Source organism: Podarcis gaigeae (genome assembly GCF_964106915.1).
Source record: "Podarcis gaigeae genome assembly, chromosome: 11".
NCBI classification, from domain to species: domain Eukaryota; kingdom Metazoa; phylum Chordata; class Lepidosauria; order Squamata; family Lacertidae; genus Podarcis; species Podarcis gaigeae.
In genome coordinates, this window is record NC_139687.1 from 22109703 (window position 1) to 22137656 (window position 27954).

The 27954-nt window shown below is 42.7% G+C and overlaps 1 protein-coding gene across 5 annotated transcripts in view; it reads left to right on the forward strand.

The window, feature by feature from the left end:
• Window positions 1-27954, forward strand: part of MCC (MCC regulator of WNT signaling pathway) — a 202268-nt gene that overhangs the window by 148341 nt on the left and 25973 nt on the right. For all 5 annotated transcript variants that reach the window (XR_014556073.1, XM_083702239.1, XM_083702242.1 and 2 more), the window contains 4 exons: window positions 4593-4799; window positions 21778-21924; window positions 22267-22356; window positions 26623-26771. Coding sequence is in view for 4 of the 5 variants with exons in the window: in XM_083702239.1 (XP_083558365.1) it covers window positions 4593-4799; window positions 21778-21924; window positions 22267-22356; window positions 26623-26771 (593 nt within the window). In the remaining variant the exon portion in view is untranslated. The remainder of the gene's footprint in view (window positions 1-4592; window positions 4800-21777; window positions 21925-22266; window positions 22357-26622; window positions 26772-27954) is intronic.

Consider the following 27954-nt stretch of genomic DNA (forward strand, 5'->3'; position numbering starts at 1 on the left):
CCACATACTGAATTCATTGCCTAGGAAGGCCCACCTCGCCTCTAAGCTGCCCTCTTTTAGGATATATACCAGGCATAGGCAAACTACGGTCCTCCAGATGTTTGGGACTACAATTCCCATCACCCCTAACTAACAGGACCAGTGGTCAGGGATTATGGGAATTGTAGTCCTAAACATCTGGAGGGCTGGAGTATATATGCCTGATATATACTAATAGCAAACTCATTATTCACATGTGGCTCCTTTATATAGCCTTCATATTTTCCATGTGGAAAACATCAGAAAGCTTGGAGGAACCCCAAGATCTGCAGAAGTACAAAAAAAAGTTTGGGGAACAAGACCTAAAATGAGGCCTAAATAATTTTAACTGAATGTTGGAGTAGGGGGACAGAAAACCAGGGAGTGGGGAGTAGAGTATTTTGGAAGAGGGCAGGGCAGGCAGGTTGACTGAGTGGAACACTGAACTGAAACAGTCCACACTTTTAAGAAATTTATACCCTGCTTTTCATCATATGTCTAAAATTAGCTTGCAGAAAGAAAAATACAGTATACAAAATTTGGGGGGCAAGGCAGTTTGAGCATATTACAGTGACCCTGGCTCGACTGCCTGGCTGCCAGTTAGCTTCTGGGCCCAAGTCAAAGTGCTGGTTTTGACCTATAAATGGCCTAGAACCACAGTACCTCAAGGTCCACCTCTCCTCATGGAAACCAACCAGGACCCTGCAGTCATCATCTGAGGCCCTTTGTGTGCCTTCTCCACAAGAGGTCCAGAAGGTGGCAACACGAGAACAGGCCTCTGCAGTGGCTTTCCATTTGTGGAATGCTCTCCCCAGGGAGACTCACCTAGCACCTTCATTATATATCTTTAGGTGCCAGATGAAAACATTCCTCTCACCCCAGGCCTTCCGTAGAGTTGGGTCTGCTATACCGAAGTTATGACTCCTTATTGGTGTCAGCCGTGCTTTTGGTCAATTGGGCATCACTAATAGCGCTCCCCCAGATGATTTCAGTGTTTAGCTTGGGACATATGGGGTAAAGTGGCTTTTCTGAGCCCAAGTTGTTCAGGCCTTTGTATGCTAGTACAAGAAGCTTTAACCTGGCTGACCCAATAGTGGAAAGGAAGCCAGTGTAGGTCTTTCAACACTGGTGCCATGGGCTGGCAATACGGTAATCTGTTTCCATCATCGGTCTAGCTGCAGGATTCTGCACTAGCTGAAGCTTCTGGGCCGTGCATGCAGACTTAATTTCCACTATTTTAAATGGTACTGATTTATTCTGTGTGTTTTGGTATTATGTGTTATGCTTTGTAAAAGCATTGCTGGGAAGCAAGGTAGAAGTATCGTTACTATATACATTCTTATTCCGGTCAAGTTATTTTCATCCTCTTTGGGTTTTCCTCTGTATTGCAGTTCTTGTCAAAGGGGAATATTTCAGGTGCTTTTTGCTTCTTTACTTCTCCCAAAGGCTTCTTGTTTTATTTCCTCCGTCACACTTCAAAAATGAAGTTCACCCACGCATCCAGAATGCCGAAACCTCTGAGGATGGAGGTGGATGGATTTAGTTTCAGAACTTCGCTAGGTATTAGAAATGATGAGGAAAATGTGTACATAAATATAATGAATAATGAGCAAACTGGGAAGGTAATCCAGAAATAAACCTTCCTGCAAACATAATGGTAGCTTTCATCGTTTGAAACGAAGAACTAACTAAAATAAAATGTGCTTCTTCTATTCATTTCCACCCACATGCAGTCTAGTTCCTCCTATGAAAGAGGAACTCTATGAAGTGGATTGCTGCTTTTGCAAACTACCGTATTTTTCCCTCTATAACACGCAGATTTTTTCTCCTAAAAAGGAAGGGGAAATGTCTGTGCGTGTTATAGAGCGAATGTGTGGTCCCTGGAGCCGAAAAATCAGGCAAAAATCAAATCGCCAGGCAAAAATCAAATCGCGGCGCTTCATGAAGAAGGGAAAACTGAAAAGAGGAAGCGGCTGCTTTCCTGCATTCTGCCTCAGGGTCTTACTGCCCACCCTCCTCTGTTTCGTTGCTGTGTTTGCTGAAACGGAACAAAGAGCAGGGAAAGCCCCTCCCCTCCAGGCAAGCTCCGGTGCTGCTGGGGGAGAGGGAGAGAGAGGGGGGAAGGGAGAGAGGGGGGGAGGGGGAGGGAGAGAGAGGGGGGAGGGAGAGAGGGGGGGGAGGGAGAGAGAGAGGGGGGAGGGGAGGGAGGGAGGGAGGGAGAGAGAGAGAGAGAGAGAGAGAGAGAGAGAGAGAGAGAGATATGGCTGGCTGGCTGGCTTGGGTGGGGGAAAACTTTTGCCTTTCTTTTCTCCAACCCGTTAAATCCCTCTCCTGCATTCTTAGCCAGCTGCTTCTCTGCACACCCCTCTAATGTCCCTTCTTTGTTTTTCCTTCGCTCCCCACTTAAAATGTGGTTACAAAGCATAGATCCACATGGATCCTCAGGATCTTTGCATTGGGTCACCCCAAATTCACCATCAGATCACATAGCATGTCCATGGCTACAGCCTGCCCCCCCCCCAAATCACGCACCCACTGTTGCCTGGAGCTGCAATGGTGCAAAAACGTGGTTACAAAGCATGGATCCACATGGATCCTCAGGATCTTTGCATTGGGTCACCCCAAATTCACCATCAGATCACATAGCATGTCCATGGCTACAGCCTGCCCCCCCAAAATCACGCACCCACTGTTGCCTGGGGCTGCAATGGTGCAAAAACGTGGTTACAAAGCATGGATCCACAGGGATTCTCAGGATCTTTGCATTGGGTCACCCCAAATTCACCATCAGATCACATAGCATGTCCATGGCTACAGCCTGCACCAAAAAAATCACACACCCACTGTTGCCTGGGGCTGCAATGGTGCAAAAACGTGGTTACAAAGCATGGATCCACAGGGATTCTCAGGATCTTTGCATTGGGTCACCCCAAATTTACCATCAGATCACATAGCATGTCCATGGCTACAGCCTGCACCAAAAAAATCACGCACCCACTGTTGCCTGGGGCTGCAATTGTGCAAAAACGTGGTTACAAAGCATGGATCCACAGGAATTCTCAGGATTTTGGCATTGGGTCACTCCAAATTCACCATCAGATCACATGTCTGTGGCCACAGCATGAAGCCCAAAAATGATACATCCACTGTTTCATTCAGAATGTTTTTTCCCTTGTTTTCCTCCTCTAAAAACAATGTGCGTGTTATGGTCAGGTGCGTGTTATAGAGCGAAAAATACAGTAATTTTCTATTTAAAATGCTACTGCCTCTTACCTTAGGCTTAGGCTGTGTATTGCAGATTTCCCCGGTTCAGCACTCTTTGGTTACAGGCTTGGATAGTTTTCTCTCTGTTGCTCAGCTTTGACATCTTCCAGTAGAAATACAGAGTATTTCCTTAAATCAGGACTCAGCCATGTGCAGTTGGTAGATTTAAATGGCAGTATGGCACACCTTTCAGTCTGAACGTTTATGGTGGGGCAGACTGCTTCTATCCTATCCTTCACTAACATAAGATGTAGTTGGTAGAGCATGAGACCTTAATTTCAAGGTTGTGGATTCAAATCCCACATTGGGCAAAATATTCCTCCATTGCAGGAGGTTGGCCTAGGTGACCCTTGTGGTCCCTTGCAGCTCTACAATTCTATGATTCTAACGTGCACAGCTTTAAAAGTGGTTTAGATATATCTGTGGAGCATAAGATTAGCCATTATGACGGCAGACTGCTTCCTGTATCAGAGGCAATATGTTCTTGAATACCAATTGCTGAAAGATGGGAGACAGGTGAAAAACCATCAGAGAGGTCACATGACCTTCCTAGAGGGCTTTAAAAGCGCTTTCTGCACCAAGCTTTCCTGCTATGGAGACCTTTTTCAGCTCTCTACCTTGCTTACCAGCCTTTTGGAAGATTTGTGAGGGCTCTGGAAGAGCCTGCAAGGTTCCTGCGATCTCACCCGCTCAGCTTGGCAGCATCGGACAGGTAGAAATGGTCATGCAGGAGAGCGGTTTGGGGGGGGGTCCCTCTGACTTTGCGTGCAGACCCCTGTCATGTATTGCCTTCATGTCCTTTGCTTGGACTTCCCAAAGGCATTTGGGAGAAAAGGATGCTGGATTAGATGGGCCTTTGGTCTGATCCAGCAGGCATCTTTTAATGTTCTCAAAGCCTCCAGTCAGTGATCTGCAACATTTTTGTTAGTGGGTTGTCACCACTCATCTGGTCAACTGCGGCTTTGGTTTTGCTCAATTAGTTCACCAAAGCAGCAGTCCACTTTGTATATCAACGGATTAAGTGGGATGCATACTCTTTCCTGTTTTTCACCTTAATCAGTGTGTTCGATGCCTAATGCACTCTGTAAATGCCACAGGTTTGCAGTTGCTTCCATTAATATTACAAGATGTAAACAAAAATGACAATTTTTTTAAATTGCTTCATTTTTTTCTTCAAAACAATGCTGGCATTTGCTAATTAAAATGGCTTCTGTAAAATGGAAAAGAGCAAACTGAAATGTGTCCATTAGTGTGAATAATACGTATAGTGTTACGTGTATGAATTATTGTTTCTTTAAAATATTCTGCAGACAGTCGAAGAGATTGAAGGTGTGCTCGGGCGGGACCTGTATCCCAACCTGGCTGAAGAGAGGTCTCGCTGGGAGAAGGAACTCGCGGGCTTGAGGGAAGAGAATGAGAGCCTTACGGCAATGCTGTGCAGCAAGGAGGAGGAGCTAAACAGGACGAAGGCCACCATGAACGCCATCCGGGAGGAACGAGACAGATTGCGCAGAAGGGTGAGGCCAATAACCACTTATGTGCCACACTCCGCTATAGAAACATTAAGAATATTTTATCAGAATATAAAAGGAGTTGGGAGCAGGCAGGATCCTCGCTTCCAGGCTCCATTTCTCAAGGCATTTACTGTTTTGCTTCCTCATCTGCCGTGTAGTTCTAATGGATTCTTTCTTCAACCTATTGAATTTCTTCAGTTGCCCAGCCTCATCTGCTCAGCATATTATCATATACAGGTGTTCCCCAGTTTCCGTGTGACCGACTCATGCATGACTACAATTTTAGTTGTGGTTGTCGTTGGGTTTTTTGATAGTATTTTTGGACTGGAGCAACAGAAAGGGGTTTAGATGCTTTTTAGAGAGTACTGCCCACTTAGGCTCTTTTCACCTATGCACATGGAAGCCCCAAACATAACCCCCACGGAAGTAGGGGTGCACCTGTATAGAGATTTGAATTGGAAAAACTTGATAAAAGGTTTGATCTTTCCTTGAACAACCAAGATACCAAATGATAACACTTTTCGAAAAATTTCAATATGATGTGCTGAAGCATGTGTTGTTGTTGTTGTTGTTGTTGTTAATAATAATAAAATAATAATAATATATACCACCCTTCATCTGAAGATCACAGGGCTGTTTACAGTCTTAAAACACAATAATATATAAAAAATTAAAAGATTGTCCAGTAGCACCTTAGAGACCAACTAAGTTTGTTCTGGGTATAAGCTTTGATGTGCATGCACACTTCTTCAGATACCTGAATCTGAAGAAGTGTGCATGCACACCAAAGCTATACCCAGAACAAATTTAGTTGGTCTCTAAGGTGCTACTGGACAATCTTTTAATCTTTGATTTATTTTGACTGCATCAGACCAACACGGCTACCTACATGAAACAAAAATATATAACACAGTAACAAACAAGCAAAATAACACCCCCACCCACAGTTTAAAAGGCCATAGATTAGATAATTAGCCAAAGGATGAAGAGAAGTGTTTTTGCCAGAAGAGCTTCCCTTTATTGTATCTAAGATGCAATACATAACACGGGAGCTTGTGCATAAACTTGCTAGTAGAAAGATACAGCAGATCTTCATCTGTTTCAACAATATACGCAGGGCCACAGGGGTTCCCCATCCCTTTTCTAGAGTACAGTCATACCTTGGTTTCCGAATAGAATGTGTTCCAGAAGTCCATTCGACTTCTGAAACGTTCGGAAACCAAGGCGCGACTTCTGATTGCCTTCTAATTGTGCAGGTGCACCAGAAACAATAGCGGAAGCCACATTGGATGTTAGACTTCCAAATAAACGTTCATAAAACCCGAACACTCGCTTCCGGGTTTCAATCATTCAGGAGCCGAAATGTACGAGTACCAAGGTGTTTGACAACCAAGGTACGACTGTATATTCCAATGCGGAACTCTTCTCTTCCCACTCCCCTTGTGAACACAAGAAGTCTAAAGTGTTTATTATTATTATTATTGTGCTAATTTGAGTTAGAAGAAAACCAGTCTTCTCTTACCTTTAATTTGAAGCAGTTGTCATGAATTGGTGACTGAATGGCTCATTTCTGGCTCAAGTCCTTGTTGATTGTATGGATTATTGTTGCCCATGGATCATCAAAAAACTAATTTCTAAAGGCACTTGTGGCTTTTTTCCTGTGTTGTGTTAGACTTGGTCATTCACTATTTTCACACTTGTAGTATTCATTTGCAGAAACCATCTCACTCAAAGCTTCGGTCCAGCACAGTCTAATGTGTGTGTGTTCAGTTACTGAAACAGATTGCATGTGTAACCTCCTATGTTGTTTAGTTAGATAACCAGAGCTGTAACGTTTTAAAAGTGTTCTCAAAGCAGTTGTATGAATCTGTGTGGAAGTCTCATCTGCCAGGAATTCTAGCTCTGTGAGAGGTACAGTTCCCAGAATTCTTTGAGGAAAGCCATTCTTATAAGTATGATTTGAATGCATGGTGTGGGTGTGATCTTCATTCATGTACCCTCCCTTTGCCCCTCACCCTATAACTCTTAAAGCCCCACCCCTTCCCTGCTTGTTCCATTCCATGCTCATCTTCCTGCAGCCCAAAATGAATCTGAAAGTTGCAGGTCCCTGCCTGGTCTTGGTTCTGAGACCGTAACTCTTAGGCATCTATACGATGTCTCCAGGGTAGCTGCCTTAATCCATCTGTGTTTGAAGATTTGGCACATTTATGTATCCTTACATGGAAAAAAATTCACAGATGTTTTTAGGGTGTTTCTTTTTTTTCAATTCAAGGAAGAACACTTGTTGGCAGTGGGAATGCATTTTATAGTGTTCACTTAAATATATTTACCACTTCTTGGCCAACGCGTTTTTAAAGCAGCCCTCTCTTATTCACCTTCAAAGCTGTGTACAATTTTTTTGCTGTGGATCATAAGACCTATTTGAAAGAATTTTAATTCAGATCTGTGTCTTTGAGATTTTCTGTTTAGATCCAGCCAAAATCTGGTTTTCAAGTTAGTGAAGATGATATATTGTCTTAAACTGGCCTTGTCCAGAATGGAGATGCATGAACAAATCATCAGTTTCCATCTAGCCTTGTGGCAGTCTAATGGCCTTTTGTGCCAGCTGGTGGGAGAGTTAAGGTTCATTACCCAGAGGAAGAGTACACAAGTGTTTTTCTGAGGTTCAGGTGTTTAATTCCTCCACTGTTTATTCCCACCTCCATTCCTTTCTTCCTTGGATGCTTATTAGAGCTTCTTTCTTCTACCCTGTTCTCCAACAGCTGATCTTAATTAGATAAATTAGCTTGGTTATATAGACCTGTCTTCTTACTGACACACAGTTGACACATGATTGACACACTGCTGGGTATTCTAACCCCAGTGTTGCTGAAAATTAATCACCAGACCAGCAGATTGTCACAGTCAGAAAGCAGGAGGTGAGAAATGTGGATGTAGAAGTTACATTTCTGGAAGGGTAGTTTTTGCAAAAACAGCAGTTTCCTGGTGCACCTTAAATTCTAACAAATTTATTACGCTATAAGGTTTCATGGACCACATTCCACTTAATCAGATACTAAGCTAATCAAGAGGATACACAACTAAAAATGTCTTGAATTGTGACAAGGAAATAACATCAAATCCTGTGTTGTCTTTGCATCAAAGGGATCGGATGTAAGAATCTGCTTTTGTAACTATTTCTTTTTGTGACTATGTTTTCCAAATATTCATGTGTTTTTGATTCCATAGTCATGTTGCAGAAGTCATTGCAGGCCTAATAAGAAAGGATTATGATGTTGAAAGGAATGCAAGTTAGTTTATAGCTATGGATATCTCCAGAGAACTGTTGGTGTAACCTAAAGGAATCATCTTTTTCTACACAACTACTAAATGTGTGAGAGCTTTGAACTCATTTCTTTTTTTTTTTGCAACTGGTCATTGTAGCTCAGGGCAACTTTTCATCCCAAGTGAGCCACACACCGAATTAAATCTCCATATAGTAAATTAAAGTGTTTGCAATATATTCAGTATAATGTAATATACACAGTTAATATAGCTAATTAAATATATATAATTGCACAATTAACATATTTTATATTTTTAATTATTAAACAAATTTAATACACAAGCAGATGAATATGCTTTCATTAACAACGCATCACACACACAAAAATATTCTTTTAAGGCTTTAAGTTTTTTTTTCTTTAATTTTTGCAAGGGCTGCCAAAATAGGGCCACGAGTTAGCCACCCTGAAGGGAGAAGCTGATACAAAGCCCTGATGCCGGGCGGGAGGAGGGAATTTGCTTCTCCAACCCATTGTTGGAGCATTTCACCTCAGGTAGCAAAATGCCTTGGGCTGCCCCTGAACATCCGCAGCTTAGGCGGGCTGCTGCAGAGAAGGCCCTCTCTTTGCCTGCCACAGCCTGAGCTTCTGAGGATGATGAAACAACCAACAGGGTGCCCTCCACTTCTCTTAGCATCCAAGATGATCTGTAGGAAAGCAGGCGGCCTTCCGGGTATGTGGTTGTTTAGGGCTTTTGGTGCTTTGAATTGGCCCTGGAGCATAGCTGTCAACTTACAGATTTGAAAATAAGGGACCAGCAACCTCGAAAATAAGGGATCAGCAGCCCAAATAAGGGATTTTGCTATTGTAAAGAGTTAAATACATTGGTAGGATTGACAGATGCTGTCAATCCGGCATGAGGCGGTTGCAGCACTGCGGCGGCCGCTGAAGTGCTGCCCTTCTGCGTCCCTCCCCATGCCCTACTCTTCCTCCTCCCTCAGGCCGCCTCCTCAGCTGCCACCACCACTGCCGCCTCCGGGCTCGTGGGCGGCGTGGGCGAGAGTCTCTCTCCCTCCCCTCTTTCGGGCGGGGAAGGGCCGATGGAACTCCTCGCACCAGGATGACGGCACCAGCGTGCGCTCTCTCTCGCTACTTCCCTCCCGAGCCAGGCGAGCATGAAACCCAGGAAATTTCAGGGACATCATCAATAAGGGACAGCAGCGGAACACTGCGCTGACATAAGGGAGTTTCCTGGCAAATAAGGGACGGTTGACAGCTATGCCCTGGAGACCGACTGGAAACCAGAGCAGCTGTTCCAAAACAGAGGTTATATGAAATCTGGAAGATTCCATATAATGTCATTGTTTATAATCATTGATAAACTTTTCCCCATGAGTGTGTCTAATCCCCACAATTTATGGCAATGAATGCCTTAAAATAAAACATTGGCCCTACTGTGCTTTTGTTCTTTTTCCCACCCCACATCTGTTCACCTCTCTCTAAGACAGATGAGCAGGGTCACAGTATGGTAGGATCTTCTTGGGGCTGCAAAAGAAACTGCTTTGTAACCAAAGAGGAGTGTCTACTTCCCTTCAGTGTTGAACATTAAAATATGAAGGGACAATTCCAGATCGGTAATCACAGAATTGATCATTACTTCTACTTTTATCCTTCTTTTGGGTTATTGAAAAATAGTGAAGTCTGGTGCTGTGAACTGTATGCTAATTTGGTGAACAGTGGGTTTATTTCCCTTGAGAGGAGTCTGTTTATTACACATGTCCATGTCAGCCACACTATGTAATGGTGAGCACTAGGGAGTTTATCTGCATCTGTAATGCAGTCAATAGCTGCCACACAAATAAATGTTTTCTTTGACCTACTAAATATTTTATATATGCATCCGTGAACCAAGAGTCACTTTATATTATTTCCCCAGAGAGTGAGGAAAGGAGCCCTTGCAAAAAAAATAAAATAGTTTTTTTGTTTGTTTTACACACACTAAATTGGGTAGATAAAAGTAGTTGAAGCCGAGCAAATCAATAGGGCTGTTGCTTTAGCCCAGTGCCTGTAATCAAACAAAGTGCTCTCAATGGGGTTTCGGAGCCTTGTTAGAGGTTTAATTAAATTAGATATTTAATGCATTCAGTTAACAGATTGTGCTGCTTTGCAGTGCAATAACTAAGAAATGACATGTGTATGGATTTTTATCCCTCGCAGGTCATTAGTAAATGAGGTAATTACTTACTTCTGTAGGGTGTCCATAATGTAGTGTTACTACCTCTGTGCAAAATAGCCATAGACAAAGAGAGCACCCTGAATACTGGAGTTGTTTGTGACCTGTAGAAACAGCTTCTACCAAAATATGCATCTTTGTTTTTGGGCAAACACGTGGACTGCTTATTTCCAGGAAAGCAATAACATGTACAATGCTCTATAGGGCAACTCTGTCTGTAGGGAGATCTAGTTTCTCTGTAAGCTCAGTGCAAAATCTAGGGGAGCAAGCAAGATGAATGGTGATATTGCCTGGCCAAAGTCTAGAAATGTTCTCCTCTCCTTGCGCTTCAGTCTGCCATGTCGGGTGTGCGTGTGTGTTTGTTTAAATGCACGCCATCCAGTGACTGGTCCTCTTTCTCTACTTTGGAATGACCTTAGATAAATAATCTTGAAAATTCATGTAAACCAAAGAAGAGTCAGACTGAAAGTATGCAGACCAATATAATAGTTGACTATAACTCAGTTAAACACCAGTAGGAGGCAAAGTATTTGTTTTATCAAGGAAAATAAAATCTCTTAGTTCTTCATGGGAAACCCCTAAAAATTATTTAAACAGAGCTGAATAAGTGAAATTATAGACTGACTTTTTTTCCTTTGAGCTTCTTGCCAGGAGGAAGAAAACACTTGCACTAGCTTAACAGCCTAAAGTGGTTCCATCTTAGTTGCAAGTTGGACTATTTTCCTTAACAAGAGTCACTTTGACAGTTAGATAGTAAGGTAAAGGTAAAAGGTAAAGGACCCCTGAACAGTTAAGTCCACAGAACATCGTGACGAAAACCAGAGCGCACGAAAACACCATTTACCTTCCCACCACAGCTTTACCTATTTGTCTACTTGCACTGGTGTGATTTCGAACTGTTAGGTTGGCAGGAGCTGGGACAGAGCAACAGGAGCTCACCTTGTCGCAGGGATTCGAACCGCCGACCTTCTGATCAGCAAGCCCAAGAGCTCAGTGGTTTAGACCACAGCACCACCCACGTCCAGTTAGATATTATTGGTCTGTACACTGGGCGGTCATTGCAGATACAGATGTGACTTAAGTCTGCAAACAAAACAGATGGGCCAACAAAGAGATATCAAATTAATAGTAACAATAATACTGGAGATTGTGTGCACCTTTTCCCCAAGTACTACATTGTGTAACATTTGACTGCGGTTTTTATTTATTTGTTTATTGTCTGCTCTTCACCCTAAGGTTTAGCATTGGGGTAGGACCATCCAATTATTAACATGGCCTAAGGGGATTATATAATATATGCTGTGCTTTTTCTGGGGGGACGCAGGGGTACGCATACCCCTAAACATTTTATGTATCTAAGTTTGGTCTCATTGAGGGGCAGTATTTCAATATGAGTAGGAAAATGAGAATACCCCTAAACATTTTTTAAGGAAAAAAAGCACTGAATATATGTAAGGTAAAGGTAAAGGATCCCTGGACGGTTAAGTCCAGTCAAAGGCAACTGTGGGGTGTGGCGCTCATCTCGCTTTCAGGCCGAGGAAGCCGATGTTTGTCCACAGACAGCTTTCTGGGTCATGTGGCCAGAGCGCATGGAAACGCCATTTACCTTCCCGTCGCAGTGGTACCTATTTATCTACTTGCACCGGTGTGCTTTCGAACTGCTAGATTGGCAGAAGCGGTTATATGTATAATATAATATATGCATAATATAGCCACAGAATAGATAAATAAGACTAAATAGCTAATGTGCCTCACCTATAAAAGACCTCTGAATGCTTTTTAAATAATACATTAGTTCCTAAAAGTTAGCTCTGACATGACAAATCTCCTTAGGAAGCCTAATATATAGTATTAGGTCAGGAATGGGAAAGATTCTGCTCTGTGCTCCCATGAATCTTGCAGCAAAAGTTAGGATGAGGCTAAGCATATTTTTCTTACCAATCTTTACTATCACCGTACAGACATGCTGCTTAAGGGAACAATGTTCAACTGGCCTTTCCTCTGTTCTCATCATGCATGAAAACTTGTGTTGGTGGTTTGTTTTTTTTAACCAATTAGATATTTTCTAGACCTTTATTGCAAAGCTATGTGTAAAAGGCATTACTCTACAGACTTGCTCAGAATTCAAGCCTAACCACCTTCTGGAAGTTTTAAGACCTGGTTATTTGGGCTGCTTTTTGGGGGGGCTCTGAGTTAAGCTGCAAAGAATGGTTGGGAGAGAATTTTTCCTAGTGAATTCATGTTCCTAGTTGGATTTTATTTGCTTTGTGTGCGTAACTTGGTTACCTCTAGAAATGCATATGAGCAATTGGCAAAGGAATTCTATTTCTAAGTGGCATTCTAATTGTAAACCATAGAGGCAAAGCACATCAAATATCAAACGCACGACAAAATAAACCACCCTTAGTTTTTAAACTGGCCTTTTAAACTTTTTTAGGCTTATAATACATTGGTGGTTATGTGGTTTGCTAAGAGAAGGCTGAAGTGCGCAATATCTGCAAGCTACTCATAATTCCTGAGAGGCTGTGTTGAAATCTAGCCTCTCTGAGGAGGGATTAAAAACATGTGTCTATATACAGAGTCATACTGAATTCTAAAGTAAAATTGACCAGAAACGTAGCAAGGGGAATGTGCAAAGTAAACAATAGTAGGTAACTTTTTCCACCTTATGAACATTGTCACGGCTCGTTTTGGAACTACAGGTCCTCCTCATGCTGAGCATAACTGAGGCATTATAAACTGAGAATGAGACAGGCTCAAGTGACTCTGGGCTAGTATAATTGTGATAGAACACGAGAGCTATATTCTTCCAGGCAACTCATCCATGAAGCATGTATCCCATGTGAATAAATCAATCCTGGGAAGTGTATTGACTTTGAATTAGAGAGCGCTACTTTCATTTCTTAAGATACACCGAAGGTATCAGAGCCGTTCAATAATACTATAATAATAATACGGGTCAAGAAACCTTAAAATTAGTGTTCAGATCCCGACTGTCACTTTATTAAAAAGTGGAGTGAGAACTAGCAGTAACTACATTTCTCTTTAATTAAGATACAACCCAAGAGGCTTAGATTTCTCGGCTAATTTTTGCATGGTAATTACAGCTATTGCTAGCTTATTGCTGAAATGGCTGATTAAAAATTACTTTAGTAAGCGTAGCTAACAATTTCATTAGAAATCAACTTTAAGAGTTCTAGTCAAGTTTGTGTCTTCTACGTATATACTTAGAAACTGTAGAATACCTGATGTTTAGCGTATAGTTTTTCAACTGCATACTTATGAAAGTCATATGAATTTAAGAGTCATATTTTACATTATATTTAGATACAATTTACCATGTTATACTTTTGGATCACCTTGGTGGGGTGTGGATGTGGGGTCACAACATTTAAGTGGTGGACACTCCTTCATTGGAGATTTTTAAGCAGAGGTTGGATGACCATCTGTCATGGACGCTTTAGGTGAGATTCCTGTGTTGCAGGCAATTGCCATTCTCTGCCCAGGGAGATGGTTTTTGTCTGTAATTAAATAGCATAGTTGTTTTTTTTAAAAGACAGCAAACCATTAATGCATCCTGCCATAGTCTTAGATAGAAGGACCTATTTCAGCGCTATGCTCGCCGAGGCAATGTTAAGTAGACTACAAAACAAACCCTAGCTACTGACCCAGATGACAACACCTTATGCCACTGGAATATGCTTGGTTGGGCTTTGGTGAATCTCATTGGAGAAAGAATTCCATGGCAGCAACCATAGGCAGCAGTGTGGAGTGTTTCTCTGTGTTTAGCCTGATGAACACTTAAGAATGACCTGGAAGTGTTCTGAGGCCCGAGCACTTGCTTGGCAAACCTCATGTTGTCACCAGCAGGAGTGCACAGGTTTGACAGTTGGGCGGGGTGTGCGTGTGCACATGGGTGTCCTGATAGTATGAACCAGTGGTTCCCTACATAGCCTGTATGCGCAACTGCTGCAAATTGTGCAATCATGGCAGCCCCATGCAAGGGTTCCATGTGGAAGTCCCAGTTCATTTAATCAGTTCCTTCATGTGATACCTACGAGGAATCATGTAGGTGTTACCAATACTCCAAAATGGGCCTAAGCCATCTCCAGGGTTTCTGTGAATAAGACACACCCTCCTTAGAGGTGCGCATGTGGCATGTTGCTAATGCCAAAACTAAGTAAGAATCCCGTGTTTGTAGCTGTCTAGTCTTAAGATCTCCCATTTTTCTTTATTCTGTTCTTTTGCAAGCCCATAAACAGGATAATCTCTTTACCATGCCCTCCTTTTGTCCGCAAACATTTTGCTCCTCAAATTCTTTTTTAGATTTGATGGATTATTAGATCTGCAAAACAATCCCTCCATTCATTCCCCAGCTACCTTTTCTTGGCACGGAAAATGTGAACTGCCTTAAAAAAAAAAAGTTCTTAACAGCAACATAAATTTATGCAGCGAGAAATCATTTCTCTTTTTTCCAGCCCTGCAGCCAGACTTATGCTCTGCTTTCCTCCTCTTGCTTCCTCCCTGTAGGCTTTTTATCCCTCCCTTGCAGTGGCATTCCTCTTTTAATTGTGCCATGCTCCCTCCTTTAACCTACACGGCTCCTCAACCTTCCTTTGCAGTAGGGTTTTTTTCCCCCCAGCCTTGAAGTTCTGAACTGAAGAAACTGCTTGCAAATAGTTTTAACAAATGGTGCGCTAAACCAGTGGGTTCCCCACTACCGCCTACAAGTGGCTCTTACTCACACCCTCAAATCTCCTGTCTGCATACTTCAGAGCTATTCTTGCTGTGTTCCACTCTTTTATTTAATGTATCAGAATGTGTACTCACTTTTCTGAGCCAGCAAGCTACTTCCTGAACCACCACTGACTTGCCTTATGTATATGATCTGCTGTCGTTTCATTTATTCCATTTCATCTCTCTTGAATTTTGGCTTAGAGTTGCGTGTGAACAAGGTTACAGTCAGGCTTCTGCTGACACAGATAGAAAGTTTGCCGCTGGCTTGGCCTCACAGAGGTGACACAGCCTCTGGAGCCTCAGGGGAGGTGTTCTTTGTGCTCCTTAAGGAGATCCGCTTGCCTTCTTCAGCTCCTTCAGCCCTACCCTGGCCTGCAATACCTCTCTCTTGCCTCCCTAATCACTTCCACTTTCTCACCAACACATTGGGCCAGCTGCAGTGACATTTCCTGCTTTAGATCCATGAGTTCCCTCTCTTCCTCCTCCCTCTCCCAGCCCCAGTGAGGAACAACAGTACTTCCAGTAGGTAAAGGTAAGGGACGCGGGTGGCGCTGTTGTCTAAACCAGTGTTTCCCAACCTTGTGCCTCCAGCTGTTTTTGGACTACAATTCCCGTCATCCCTTGCCACTGGTCTTGCTAGTCAGGGATGATGGGAGTTGTAGTTCAAAAACAGCTGGAGGCACAAGGTTGGGAAACGCTGGTCTAAACCACTGAGCCTCTTGGGCTTGCCGATCAGAAGGTTGGTGGTTCAAATCCCCGCAACCGGATGAGCTCACGTTGCTCTGTCCCGGCTCCTGCCAACCTAGCAGAAAGCACGCAAGTGCAAGTAGATAAATAGGTACCACTCTAGCAGGAAGGTAAACGGCTTTTCCGTGTGCTCTGGTTTCCGTCATGGTTCCATTGCACCAGAAGTGGTTAAGTCATGCTGGCCACATGGCCTGGAAAGCTGTCTGTGGACAAACTCCGGCCCCTCGGCCTGAAAGCGAAATGAGTGCTACAACCCCATAGTCACCTTTGACTGGGCTTAACCGTCCTGGGGTCCTTTACCTTACTCCCTGCACTATGGGTGGAATTCAGGATCATGCTGTGTATGAAAGATGTTCTGTCTGTGCAAGCATTGCAGCCAAGGGTGCCAACTGGAATAAAATATTGGGGGTGCCCAGGTAACCCCCGCCCTGCATAACTGGTCACAAAACATGGCACATGCACACCATTTGAATAGCAATCCCCATTGACTTGGGCAGTGCCTGCCCCCTTCAAATAATGCATTGGGGCAGCGAAAAGACCTTGGCCCCCTAAAAGCTGGCTCCTATGGTTGCACGTTTCCAGGTGGAGTGATCCTTCTCTCCTCGCCCCTATATTCTGGGAGGTGTCACAACCCTGCAGAGCCCATTTTGGGGGCACAGGAGGGGGTGGGGGCGAACCCTGTTTCGCAAGTGGAAATCCTTGTGCAGGGGCTTCCAATTGCGGGATTCGTTAAGCGAATCCCGCCCTGTACTGTAGTTTTATTATTTGCTTAGATTACAATTTTTAAACTTTCTTGAAAAAGGATTTTCCACCCTAAGTGTGGTTTGAATATTACTCATATATTTTTCTTTCTGTTATAAATGTTGTTTTATGGTGTATAATTATGGCTAGCAGTCACTGCTTGATAAGTTGTTAGTGGCTTTTAACTTAGCATTGAAATTTTAACAAGCTTCACTTCCCCACTCCGACCACCCCAAATATATCCAGATTACCATATGTATGTACGTATGTACAAATGAATATCAGAATATTGAGGATTTCAGTGGCAATTGTTGGCACGGTTTGCAATGAGTTTCCCTTTCATTCCATTATGGAGATGACATCTGTTATGAAACCTTCATAGCAAGGAGACAGAAATTTTCCTATGTTTTCTGTGAAAGTGATTTATAAATTATTGAAAATAGGGGAAATTGCAAATATCTTTAGTCTTTAGTTAGAAGAACAAAACAAGAAAAGCACTTGGGTGTTTCTTGATAAAAACATGCTTGGCATTGTTTGCTTTTTTGTTTTGTTTTTAATAGAAAAAGTAACCAAGTAGGCTCTGATCCAAACTTGCGCCATGACGTATATGAGAAAAGGGTTTAACCAAAAATTACCCCATATAATTTCAGTTTCTCCCTAGAAGTGCTATTTGCAGAAAACATAACTTACAAGATATCTTAAACTCATTTACTAAAATATTTATATTCCAACTTTCAGCTCCTCACAAGGCACCCAATGCTGCTAACTTTAATTAAAATGATAGGCCATCAGTACAGAAATCAAAACTAATGGACCATACTAAGAACAGCAGCCTGTTAAAATAACAGAAAGGAGAAAAACTCAACCAAACCGGAAGCTCAGCAAAAATGTGTTTTTGACAACATAAAGGTAAAGGGACCCCTGACCATTAGGTCCAGTCGTGGCCAACTCTGGGGTTACAGCGCTCATCTCGCTTTATTGGCCGAGGGAGCCGGTGTACAGCTTCCGGGTCATGTGGCCAGCATGACTAAGCCGCTTCTGGTGAACCAGAGCAGCACACGGAAACGCCGTTTACCTTACCGCCAGAGCGGTACCTATTTATCTACCTGCACTTTGACGTGCTTTCGAACTGCTAGGTTGGCAGGAGCAGGGACCAAGCAATGGAAGCTCACCCCATCGTGGGAATTCAAACCGCCGACCTTCTGATCGGCAAGTCCTAGGCTCTGTGGTTTAACCCACAGCGCCACCCGCATCTCTTTTGATAACATACCAAAACACAAATCAAAAGGGGGCCAATCAAGACTTCTGGATGCCACCCCTGAAAATACCCAGGCTAGCACACTAACCATTCAGTACTCCAGTGGTAACAGAGTGTGAAGCAATACTTCTGATGCTTCCAGAGTCACACAGCAGAAGGTAGTCCTTCCGAAATCCTGGTCTCAAACCACATACCAAAGCTTGCTTTGCGAAGGACCAGAACTCTCTGGCCGAGCACCAGTTTTGCAAGTTGACAGGGCTGGCTTCCACTTTCCAGCTGTGACATCTCCAGGTAGGACTGGGGGCAAACACCTGTCTGAAAGAGCCCCTAATAGCCAGTAGCAAAGAAGAGGGCTGCAACATCTTTAACAGTTGTGCAGAGGAGGGAATTTCAGCTGGTGTGATGTGAACAAGTTGCACATGACACTAAGCATGCGTGCATTTTTATCCATGTGCTTAGCACCAACTACAGTGGTACCTCAGGTTACAAACACCTTGGGTTACAAACTCCTCTAACCTGGAGGTAGTACCTCAGGTTACAAACTTTGCCCCAGGATGCGGACGGAAATTGTGTGCCGGCAGCAGCAGGAAGCCCCATTAGCAAAAGCACACCTCAGGTTAAGAACGGTTTTGGGTTAAGAACGGACTTCCGGAACGAATTAAGTTCGTAACCCAAGATACCACTGTAATGGGTTTTCAGGGAAAAAGCAGCTGCATGAAGGTCTGGTCTAGATTGGAACTGTGGGGAAAACTGTGACATTTTCCTACCGCAAATCATGTGCCCCAATATGTTATTTCCCTTGAAGGTGTTGCTTTACTGCAAACAGCAGCTCTGGGTGGGAATTGAAACCAGGAGGAATAATTTTAGGTTAAGCTCCCTTTGTACCCATCATTCTCCCAGGCTGGGTCAGAGTCTATGAAGTTGGAAGAAGGGAAGGAAGGAATAGTGCTAATCATCCTTTTTAAATATGGGTACTTAGTGCAACACATAGCTCAAATATTAGTATCATCTTTTCGGAGTGGATCTTCTAAGTATCCTGTCCTTCATGAGCTGCCAAGTTATGTATATATGTAGCAACTCATTTTTACTTAAGTTCCTCTGGGTTTAGGGGCTATAGCTCACCACACTTCTGTATTCTGTCCACTGCTATAATCGGAAGGGATATTTATGTGTTTCAATAAACAGTTTGACTTTCAAGGAAATTTCCCCTTCAGACTGCATGTTTATTTCCTTTCTTCTTCTTTTATTTTCTATGCTAGTGGTGCAGGAAAAATGAGCTCTTGATTTCCCTTGTGGACCAAGTTTCTGTGCTGAAGAAGGCCATTTGTTTCTTTAAGTATTTGTCCGAGGCAAAGCTTATAATCTTGCATCAAAAAATGTCATTTGCAAGCTTTACCCCCCTTCCTTTTCTAGTCTTAAAGCCATTTTGAGGTCAGGCCCAGTGGCGTAGCGTGGGTTGTCAGCACCCGGGGCAAGGCAAGGGATTTGCGCCCCCTAACCCGTGGATTTGCTCCCCCTAACCCTAACCCCCAGATGTTGCGCCCGGTGCAGCCGGCCCCCCTTGCACCCCCCCCCCGCTATGCCACTGGTCAGGCCTGCTTTATTTAAATACCTTTTTGTTGTTTTTAATTGCATATAATAAGAGCAATGCAGTTGTTCAGCAACTTTGGGCGTATTGAGTTACTTCACTGATTTGTTGGGTACCCTTTTCTAATTTGCTGTGTTTCTAGCATTTACCTGCTCTGCAGTGCTGCATTTCAACTATAGCTTCTGAAGTATAAATAAATTATTTACACTTCAATCACTTTGGGTTTTTAATGCAATGAGGTCATCCTAGGATGTTTCTCTACAAATAATTATTTCAAACTGTTTTATTATATGCAGACCATTAGCTCAGTATCCTGTAACACAGATTCATAGAGCCAGTTCAAATTATCTTTCCCGTCTCCTTAAACCATAAATTCGGGGACAAGCATCATGCTTGCTCCTCTTTCACCTTACTCCTCCTCACTTCATGCAGCAGCTTCAGTGCTCAATTCCTGGCATGTGTTAAGCCACAATTCCATGTTCTGTCTGAACCAGGATACTGATTTAATCGTGGTGAATAAACCAGGATTATAAGGCAGGAGCTTATTATGAGGGGTGGGGAGGAACATTCGATCCTGACGCTTGCCTCCAGATGGATAAATCATGGTTTATGAAGCTGGGGAAAACAGTCTGAATCAGCTCACAGATGGAAATTTGGGGTGCCAATTTATCCTAGTAGCTGAGAAGAACCTTCCAATTTACTTCTCAGCATTTGCACTAAATTGGTTAGATTTATTATTGTTTTGAGCTTTGTTGTGTAGGCATTTCTGAGAATGGGTTGCCTGCCTATGTATGTTTGTACTTCGATACAGTGAAATAAAGCTCAGTGTGTTTGCTTTTTTAATAACTTACTTTCATCTTAGATTTTGTTAACTCTTTTGTGAATGAATGCCCAACAGCGACTGGCACAGTGGGGTGGCACCACGCTGCGGCTCCCTCCCCATCCTTGCCTCTGCTCTACCCCAGTGCAACACTACCTGCTGCCAGGAGGATGGCAGCATGGCACCTCATCAGTAGCTCCTGAAAATCTTTGCATCTTCAGTTTCTCTTCTCCTTCCCACCATCCCTGCATGCTGACACTGGCTCTTCCAGTCAGACTTCAAACTCCTCCTCCTCTTCTTCTTCCTCCTTGCATTTAGCATTCATTTTGCTAAATTGAATGCATAAATCAATTTCTGGGAACTCTGGCCATAATTCCAGAGGCACACCTATGGATTCTACGTGGTTCATTAGTCTCCCCTGCCCACAATGTCTTACTGCCAGGTAGCTTTTCAATGATGCAATGTGGATGGGAGGAATATCCTGAAATAGTTTGTGGTCTGGAAGGAATCTTCAGCTGAAATAAATTCATATAGAAGAATCCATACATCCGCAGCCTTTATGTATATCTTAATAAGGCTAATTCTTGTGGCACATACCTGTATATTTGCTTATACATAATATGTGCCTAAGTCCATGTCACTTTACTCATCTGAAGTCTGGGGACATAACAGTTGTGGGATCCAGTACAGTTGTGGGATCCAGTATAATTATTCCTCCCCTTTCACCACTGCAACTTTCATCAAGAGTTAATTATTCATCTTGCTTGGTAGCATATAAGAAGTGAACAAGACAACAATGGATCCACCGCTTTTCCACCCTCATGCATTGTTTGTGTTTCTTCCAGTGGTGTTCATTGAATCTGACCTCAAACTAAAGGTGTTCATATGGCCAGAAAGACAGATTGCTCTCAGTAAATATGTCCATGCTTCATAAAACTTGGTAGTACTAGAAACTGCCTTGTCGTAGCCGAAGAACCAATGTGTCAGGTGGTGGTGTGGTTGCTTGAGAGCAAACAGGCAAGACTCCAACCTGTCTTTTCCAGACTTTATTATCTATACAAACTATCTTACAGTGCAGAGCGTCTCAAGTCCATGTCTGCTCAGCTGCTAGCAGAATCTGGGAGTGGGCGGTCCTTATACCTTCCCCAGCATAACAGTCATGTGACCCCCATCCTTCTCCTCCTTTCTCTGCGCGCAAACCTACTGCGCAATGTGGGCGCTGGCAAAGGGGGACTTGCCTCCCCTTTGCTCAGGCTCGGTGTTGAGGCTCTCCCTAGCATCTTCTGATCCCGGCGCCCCTTCCCCACTGGAGGCGGGGCTTCCCTCCCCACCAGAGGAAGAACTGCTTTGCAAGATCTTCAGAGGCTTCCTGTAGCACAACTGCCCTTCCACCTCTCGCCTCTGAGCTGATGGCAGTTCCCTGACACAATGGAAAAGCTTTTGCTTTACAACTTTTTCGAGCTTTTCTTCCTTTAACAAATAAATCAATAACCCCAGGCTCAAGCAGAGTTTGGCTGCTGCAGCCAGGACTGCTCAACAGACCAAGTGCAAAGGAAAACAAATGACTTTGTCTTAATATTGTGTGTTCTTCCAGGTTCGAGAACTGCAGACCCGTTTACAAAGTGTCCAGGCAACTGGCCCATCAAGTCCCGGTCGCCTTACTCCTGCCAACCGTCCCATTAACCCTAGCACTGGAGAACTGAGCACCAGCAGCAGCAGTAATGATATCCCCATTGCCAAGGTGAGTCCTTGTACATTGCCACAGTGCCTCTCATTATCTGGGAGACGCAGCCTTTGCTGTGCGCAGCTGCTGTGCAGGCGTGCAATTAACTGGGAAGCATGAGCTGGAGCGCCAGGGGAATTTACAAGGATCCTAAGTGAGTCTGAAAACTCGAGCTGCAGGGAGAGATAAGTGCTAAGGATTTTAAGCCTCTGTTAGTCACAACACACATGCCAGTTTACATTAATCAACTTAACATACAATTTCTGGATGTGTGAAGAAGGGGGAGGGATTTGCATAGCTGTGCAAAAGCTACATACGACGCCTAATATTTGCGGTGGGGTTTTTTCCCCCCGTTTCTAGATAGCTGAACGAGTAAAGCTCTCAAAGACGAGATCGGAATCTTCAACATCTGACCGTCCTGTCCTGGGATCTGAAATCAGCAGCATAGGGGTGAGTGCTAATGATCACATAGGATTTATGCTCATGTCGTGAACTGCCTTGTGATCTTTGGATGAAGGGTGGTATAAAAATTGAAATAATATATATTTAAAATAATATTCTTTTAAGGGAAACAAAAACGGTCCCTGCGCTCACCATGAAGTTGTTACAATAAGTGCCACACTTTTAATATCTGGGGGGGGGGGGCGGTTTGCTGGTACTGAGTATCCCCACAAAAAAACATAAATGCTACAAACATATAATCCTTCCATAAGGATTTGTATATATTGTACATAGCCTTACATTAGATGGTGATATATAAGTAATCTTATAAAGAAAATCTGATCAAGAAGTGCCCAAAGGCCTGTCTACTTCAGCTTAATGCACTCACAATGACCAACCCACGTGTAGGACATGATCGCAACAGTGCGCTGTCTACTTGTGCTCACAAGCAACTAGTATGCTGGAGGTAATACATACATTGATTGTGACTATAGGCACTGAGAGCCTTATCGTCATGAATTTGTCTATACCCCTTTGAAAACCATCCAAGTTGGTGTCTTGTGTTGGCAAATTCCATAGTTTTAGGTGCTGTATGAAGTCTGTCCTGAAATGTCCAACATTCGGCCTTATTGAATGACCCTGGGTTCTAGTATGATAAGAGAGGAAGAAAACTACTTTTATAGGGGTGTTTGGATGCACCTTTTTAAGCTCTAATATCCTTTTAAGGTGTTGCGAGCAGAATTGTACACAGTAGTCCAAGCTCATTTGCACCATCAGCTTGTATAGTGGCCTTATTATATCAGAAGTTTTATTTCTGACCCTTTTCCTAATGATCTCCAATACGGAATGTTTGTTTTTCACAGCTTCTGCATACTGACTTGACGTTTTCATTCACCTGTGTGCCTTGTCCCCAAGCTCTTTCCTCATCAGTCAGTCCCAGTTCAGAACCTCTTTTCTCTCTCTCTCTCTCTCTCTCTCTCTCTCTCTCTCTCTCTCTCTTGCCCCAATCTGCTTTGCTTTACCCTTGCTTACACTGAATTCCATTTGCTTTTTAAATGCCCAGTTTACTGAGATACCTTTGGAGCTCCTAGCAGTCAATTTTGTTTTAAGCATCCTGAGCAAATGGGTGCTGTCGGCAAACTTGGAAACCTCACCCCGCACCCAACAGCAGGTCATTTGTGAACAAGTTAGAAAGTCCAGTTCTCAATACTGGTCCTTGGGGAACCCCACTTCTTGCACCCCTCAATTGTGTAAACTTTCGGTTTATTCGTGTATAGTCATACCCTGGAAGTCAAACAGAATCTGTTCCGGAAGTCCGATGGACTTCCAAAATGTTCAAAAACCAAAGCATGGCTTCTGATTGGCTGCAGGAAGCTCCAATAAGTAATTTTATGAAGAAAATCTGAGCAAGAAGTGCCCATTTGACTTCCAAAAATCATTCAAAAACCAGAGCACTCACTTGCGGCTTTTGATCATTTGGGAGCCGAAATGTACGAATTCCAAGGCGTTCGGCAGCCAAGGTACAACTATATTCTGCTTCCTGTTCTTTAATAGTGATTTTAAATTATGTAGATTAAGAAAGCCTACCTATATTCACATGATACAATTCTGTTTTCGAGAGGAAAGAGATCAGAACTTATTTTTATGTTGCAGCATAAGGGTACAGTGGTACCTCGCAAGACGAAATTAATTCGTTCTGTGAGTTTCTTCATCTTGCGGATTTTTTGTCTTGCGAAGCACGGATGCACCCTGGTATTAACGGTTTTAAGAAAAAGGAAACAAACTCGCAAGACGTTTCGTCTTGCGAAGCAAGCCCCTAGGGAAAATCGTCTTGCGAAGCAACTCAAAAAACAAAAAACTCTTTCGTCTTGCGAGGTACCACTGTATCTTGTTATTGTACCATGTGCATGGAATATGCAAAGCCATGCATTTGGTTTCTGTGGCAGAAGTCCATAACCAGCTTTTACAGCTGGAGATTATATTATTAAGGAGACTCAGCATGAATTTGTGGGGAGGGAGCTGTATTTTTGCAGTTCTAATACAACCCAACAGCAACCCTATGGATAAAGATAAAATCCCACTCACATAAATAATTCTACCCACATCAGAAGGATATCATGCAATAACTGAAAATTAAGATGATTTACAACCTAAGCTTGATGCCAGAGAATAATTCTGATCTCTTGCAGAGTACTTCAGTATAAAACATTCATAACTGCATTATTGTTCCAACTGTCTATTATTTGTTTGTGAAGCAGCAAAATCTCTAGTCCTCATCTTTAGGGGTTTTGTTTGACAACATTATTATAAGGAAGTGCACTAGAAAGAGGATCATACTAGAAAGAAGATTGTATCCAGCCAAGCTTTACTTGGCATCCGAAGACTAATTATTTTATAATTCACCTGGTTGTTGATTCTGTTTTAATGTCAGGATTATTTTTCATTTTGTTGTGCTTTGTAAGCCACTTCAGGTTTGATTTTATTACAGAAAAGCAAAACGTAAGCATTCAAATGAATATAGAGGAAATTGGAACCTTCTTGACTTACTAGTGTGATTCCTGTTAGTAGTTTGGTTTTTCAGTTTGATCAAGCTAATGACCATTAGCAGCTAAGAAAGTTCACAGCCACACCTTTTCTTCATTCTGCTTTCTCTGTAATTATTATCTCAGAGTCACAGACAGGAAAGCAATCTATTTTTTTCTGCTGCAACTCCCTTATTGTTGTTGTTGTTTAGTCGTGTCTGACTCTTCGTGACCCCATGGACCAGAACACGCCAGGCACTTCTGTCTTCCACTGCCTCCCGCAGTTTGGTCAGACTCATGCTGGTAGCTTCGAGAACACTGTCCAACCATCTCGTCCTCTGTTGTCCCCTTCTCCTTGTGCCCTCCATCTTTCCCAACATCAGGGTCTTTTCCAGGGAGTCTTCTCTTCTCACGAGGTGGCCAAAGTATTGGAGTCTCAGCTTCAGGATAGCTATGAACTACACTGATGCAAAAACTCAAAAAGGTTCCTTGAAAGTAGCAATTCATGAATGGTGGTTCATAATTTCACACAATTCTGCAAAGCAACTTCAGAAGGTTATACAGTGGTACCTCGGGTTACAGCCCTTTCAGGTTACAGACTCTGCTAACCCAGAAATAGTACCTTGGGTTAAGAACTTTGCTTCAGGATGAGAACAGAAATCGTTTGGCGACAGCGGCAGCAGGAGGCCCCAATAGCTAAAGTGGTACCCCAGGTTAAGAACGGACCTCCAGAACGAATTAAGTTCTTAACCCGAGGTACCACTGTAGATGTGGCGGGAAATAACAGCAGTTAACTGACACCCGTGCAGATGTGGACCACATAATGGCAGAGGAAGAATCCGAAGGCAAAGTAAACAGTTCACTGTGATCTCAATGGATCTACTCTAGAAACAACTTAGTTGAATAGCACTCAGTGTGCACCCTTTCTGAGGCCTCCTGATGCATGTTGAACAGTCTATACAATATCTGCTGTTCTAGAATAGGAATGTAATGTAAAACACTTCGTGATTTTCCTAATGAAGAGCAGTCTATTGCTGAAATTTATTAATTAACTAATGAGAATCAGGTGACCCCCTTATACCTTTTCCTGTTCTCTTGTGATTAGCTCTTTCCCTTGTCGCCCTTGTCTTGTTCGTTAGAGAATTTGCATCCCGATCCCAAGCAGTGATTCCCAGGCTTAAGAGTGAAGCCTTAATGTCTGTGGCAAAACCACACTTGCACTCTCATTGCTTGTTAGCTCCTTTGCTGTGACCTTTAAAGAAATAAATCCCACAAATATTTCAATTACTAGAAAAAATAAGTCCCACATGGATATTAAAGAAGGTTCGAAGTGTCCCTTTTCTGGACTGCTTCATTTGTTACAGTACCCAGCACCCATATTGCTTTGTGGATATTTTAATGTGACAAAAGATTCCCATTTGATGGCTCTGGGATGCTGTAAAGGACTTTGCTTTCGCCACATGCCAGTTGAGGAGTGATGCAGGCATGGTTGGGCTGCGTACACTAGTACACAACTGGCATATTACAGTATGGTTTAGTAAACCAAGGTTTAAGGCTTAGTGCCATTTATTTATTAAATTTATATGCCCCCCCTTCATCCAGTGTGTTTGTTTTTTCCTGTTTATTTTAAGTCCCTGCTGCCTCCCAACCTTGAGATGATGATGCTACTACTTTTTACAGGTGATAAATCTGTGAAATACAACATGCATGGGGTTCGCTAACTGTTTTCCATAAATACCCCATTTCATTGCAGGTTTCTAGTAGTGTAGCAGAACACTTAGCCCACTCTCTTCAAGACTGTTCCAACATCCAAGAAATTTTCCAGACCCTCTACTCGCATGGATCTGCTATCTCTGAAAGCAAAATCCGAGAATTTGAAGTGGAAACTGAGCGGTTAAACAGGTAAAGTTTACATACATATATATATATACACAGAGTTCTGTTTTGCTTAGAGTGGATTTCTCCTTTATTTCAGAAATTGGGAAATTCAGCTGCGTCATGGAGTCTTGCCTGCATAGGAAAACTAGTGACCAATGTGAATAAATTTTAATTTTTACAAATCCGTTTATTGTGAGGACCATGCCTGTACACAAAAAGCAACACTACAATAGTTAAAAATATTAAAATTCATTACATACTACGCCAACAAAACCTTCTTCCCACAAAATAGAAAAGGAGGGAAAACGAGCAACGAGTTAAACAGATGATGAAGGGGTCTTTGCATTGTCGTCCATAAATCTTTCCCTGGCTTTCATGGCCTTCATCACAAAAACCGCTACCACATGGGTAATGCGTGGGTTTGCATCAACTAGCAAAAATTTTACTCTATCTTCAGGACTGGTTATAGAGTTGGGTATAATTTGCAGCAATGCATCTCTGAAGCCCGAGTAAATGGGGCAATAGAGGAAGTAATGTGTAAGGTCCTCTTTAATTTTCATAGTGCAAGGACATAAACGATGTTCTACTGGGGTTTTTGTGTATCTACCGGTCAGATAAGCAGTTGGCAATGTTTGAAACCGTGCCATAGTGAAAGCTCTCCGAAGGGTGGGATCAGTGATCTCCACCAATAAAGTATCAAATAAGATTAGCTTACCAGGGCAACTATACAGCAACACTTTGGAACCTGCCTTTCAGAGCACGGCTCTTTTCAGTAGCCAGTTTCTGTGTATTACATATTCATAGAAAATATTTTGCATATGTATGTAGGCATCGCGCTGCCTTGCAGGGGGAAATTCAGCATCTGAAAATCATATAATGGTAATCAGCTCTTACTTTCAGTTGATTAACTTGATTTGTTACCCCCATCATTTTGATTTGTGTGAATTATGCTTATGCCATCTGCATATAAATGTGGAAAAATATGGTGATGAAAAGGAGGGCTTAATCTGAATTAATAGCTTTCTTTCAACAAGATAATTTAGTCATCAGCATTAGGCCATAAAGTGATTTGTTAGGATTTGCATATTATTCTGCAGGTCTTAGCAACAGCTGGTGTTGCCTCCAGAGGAACCCAAAATACAGTTTTCAAGTTGATTTGTATAGATCAGTGTTATAATTTTAGTGGAGATGAGTAGGTGCTGTTGGC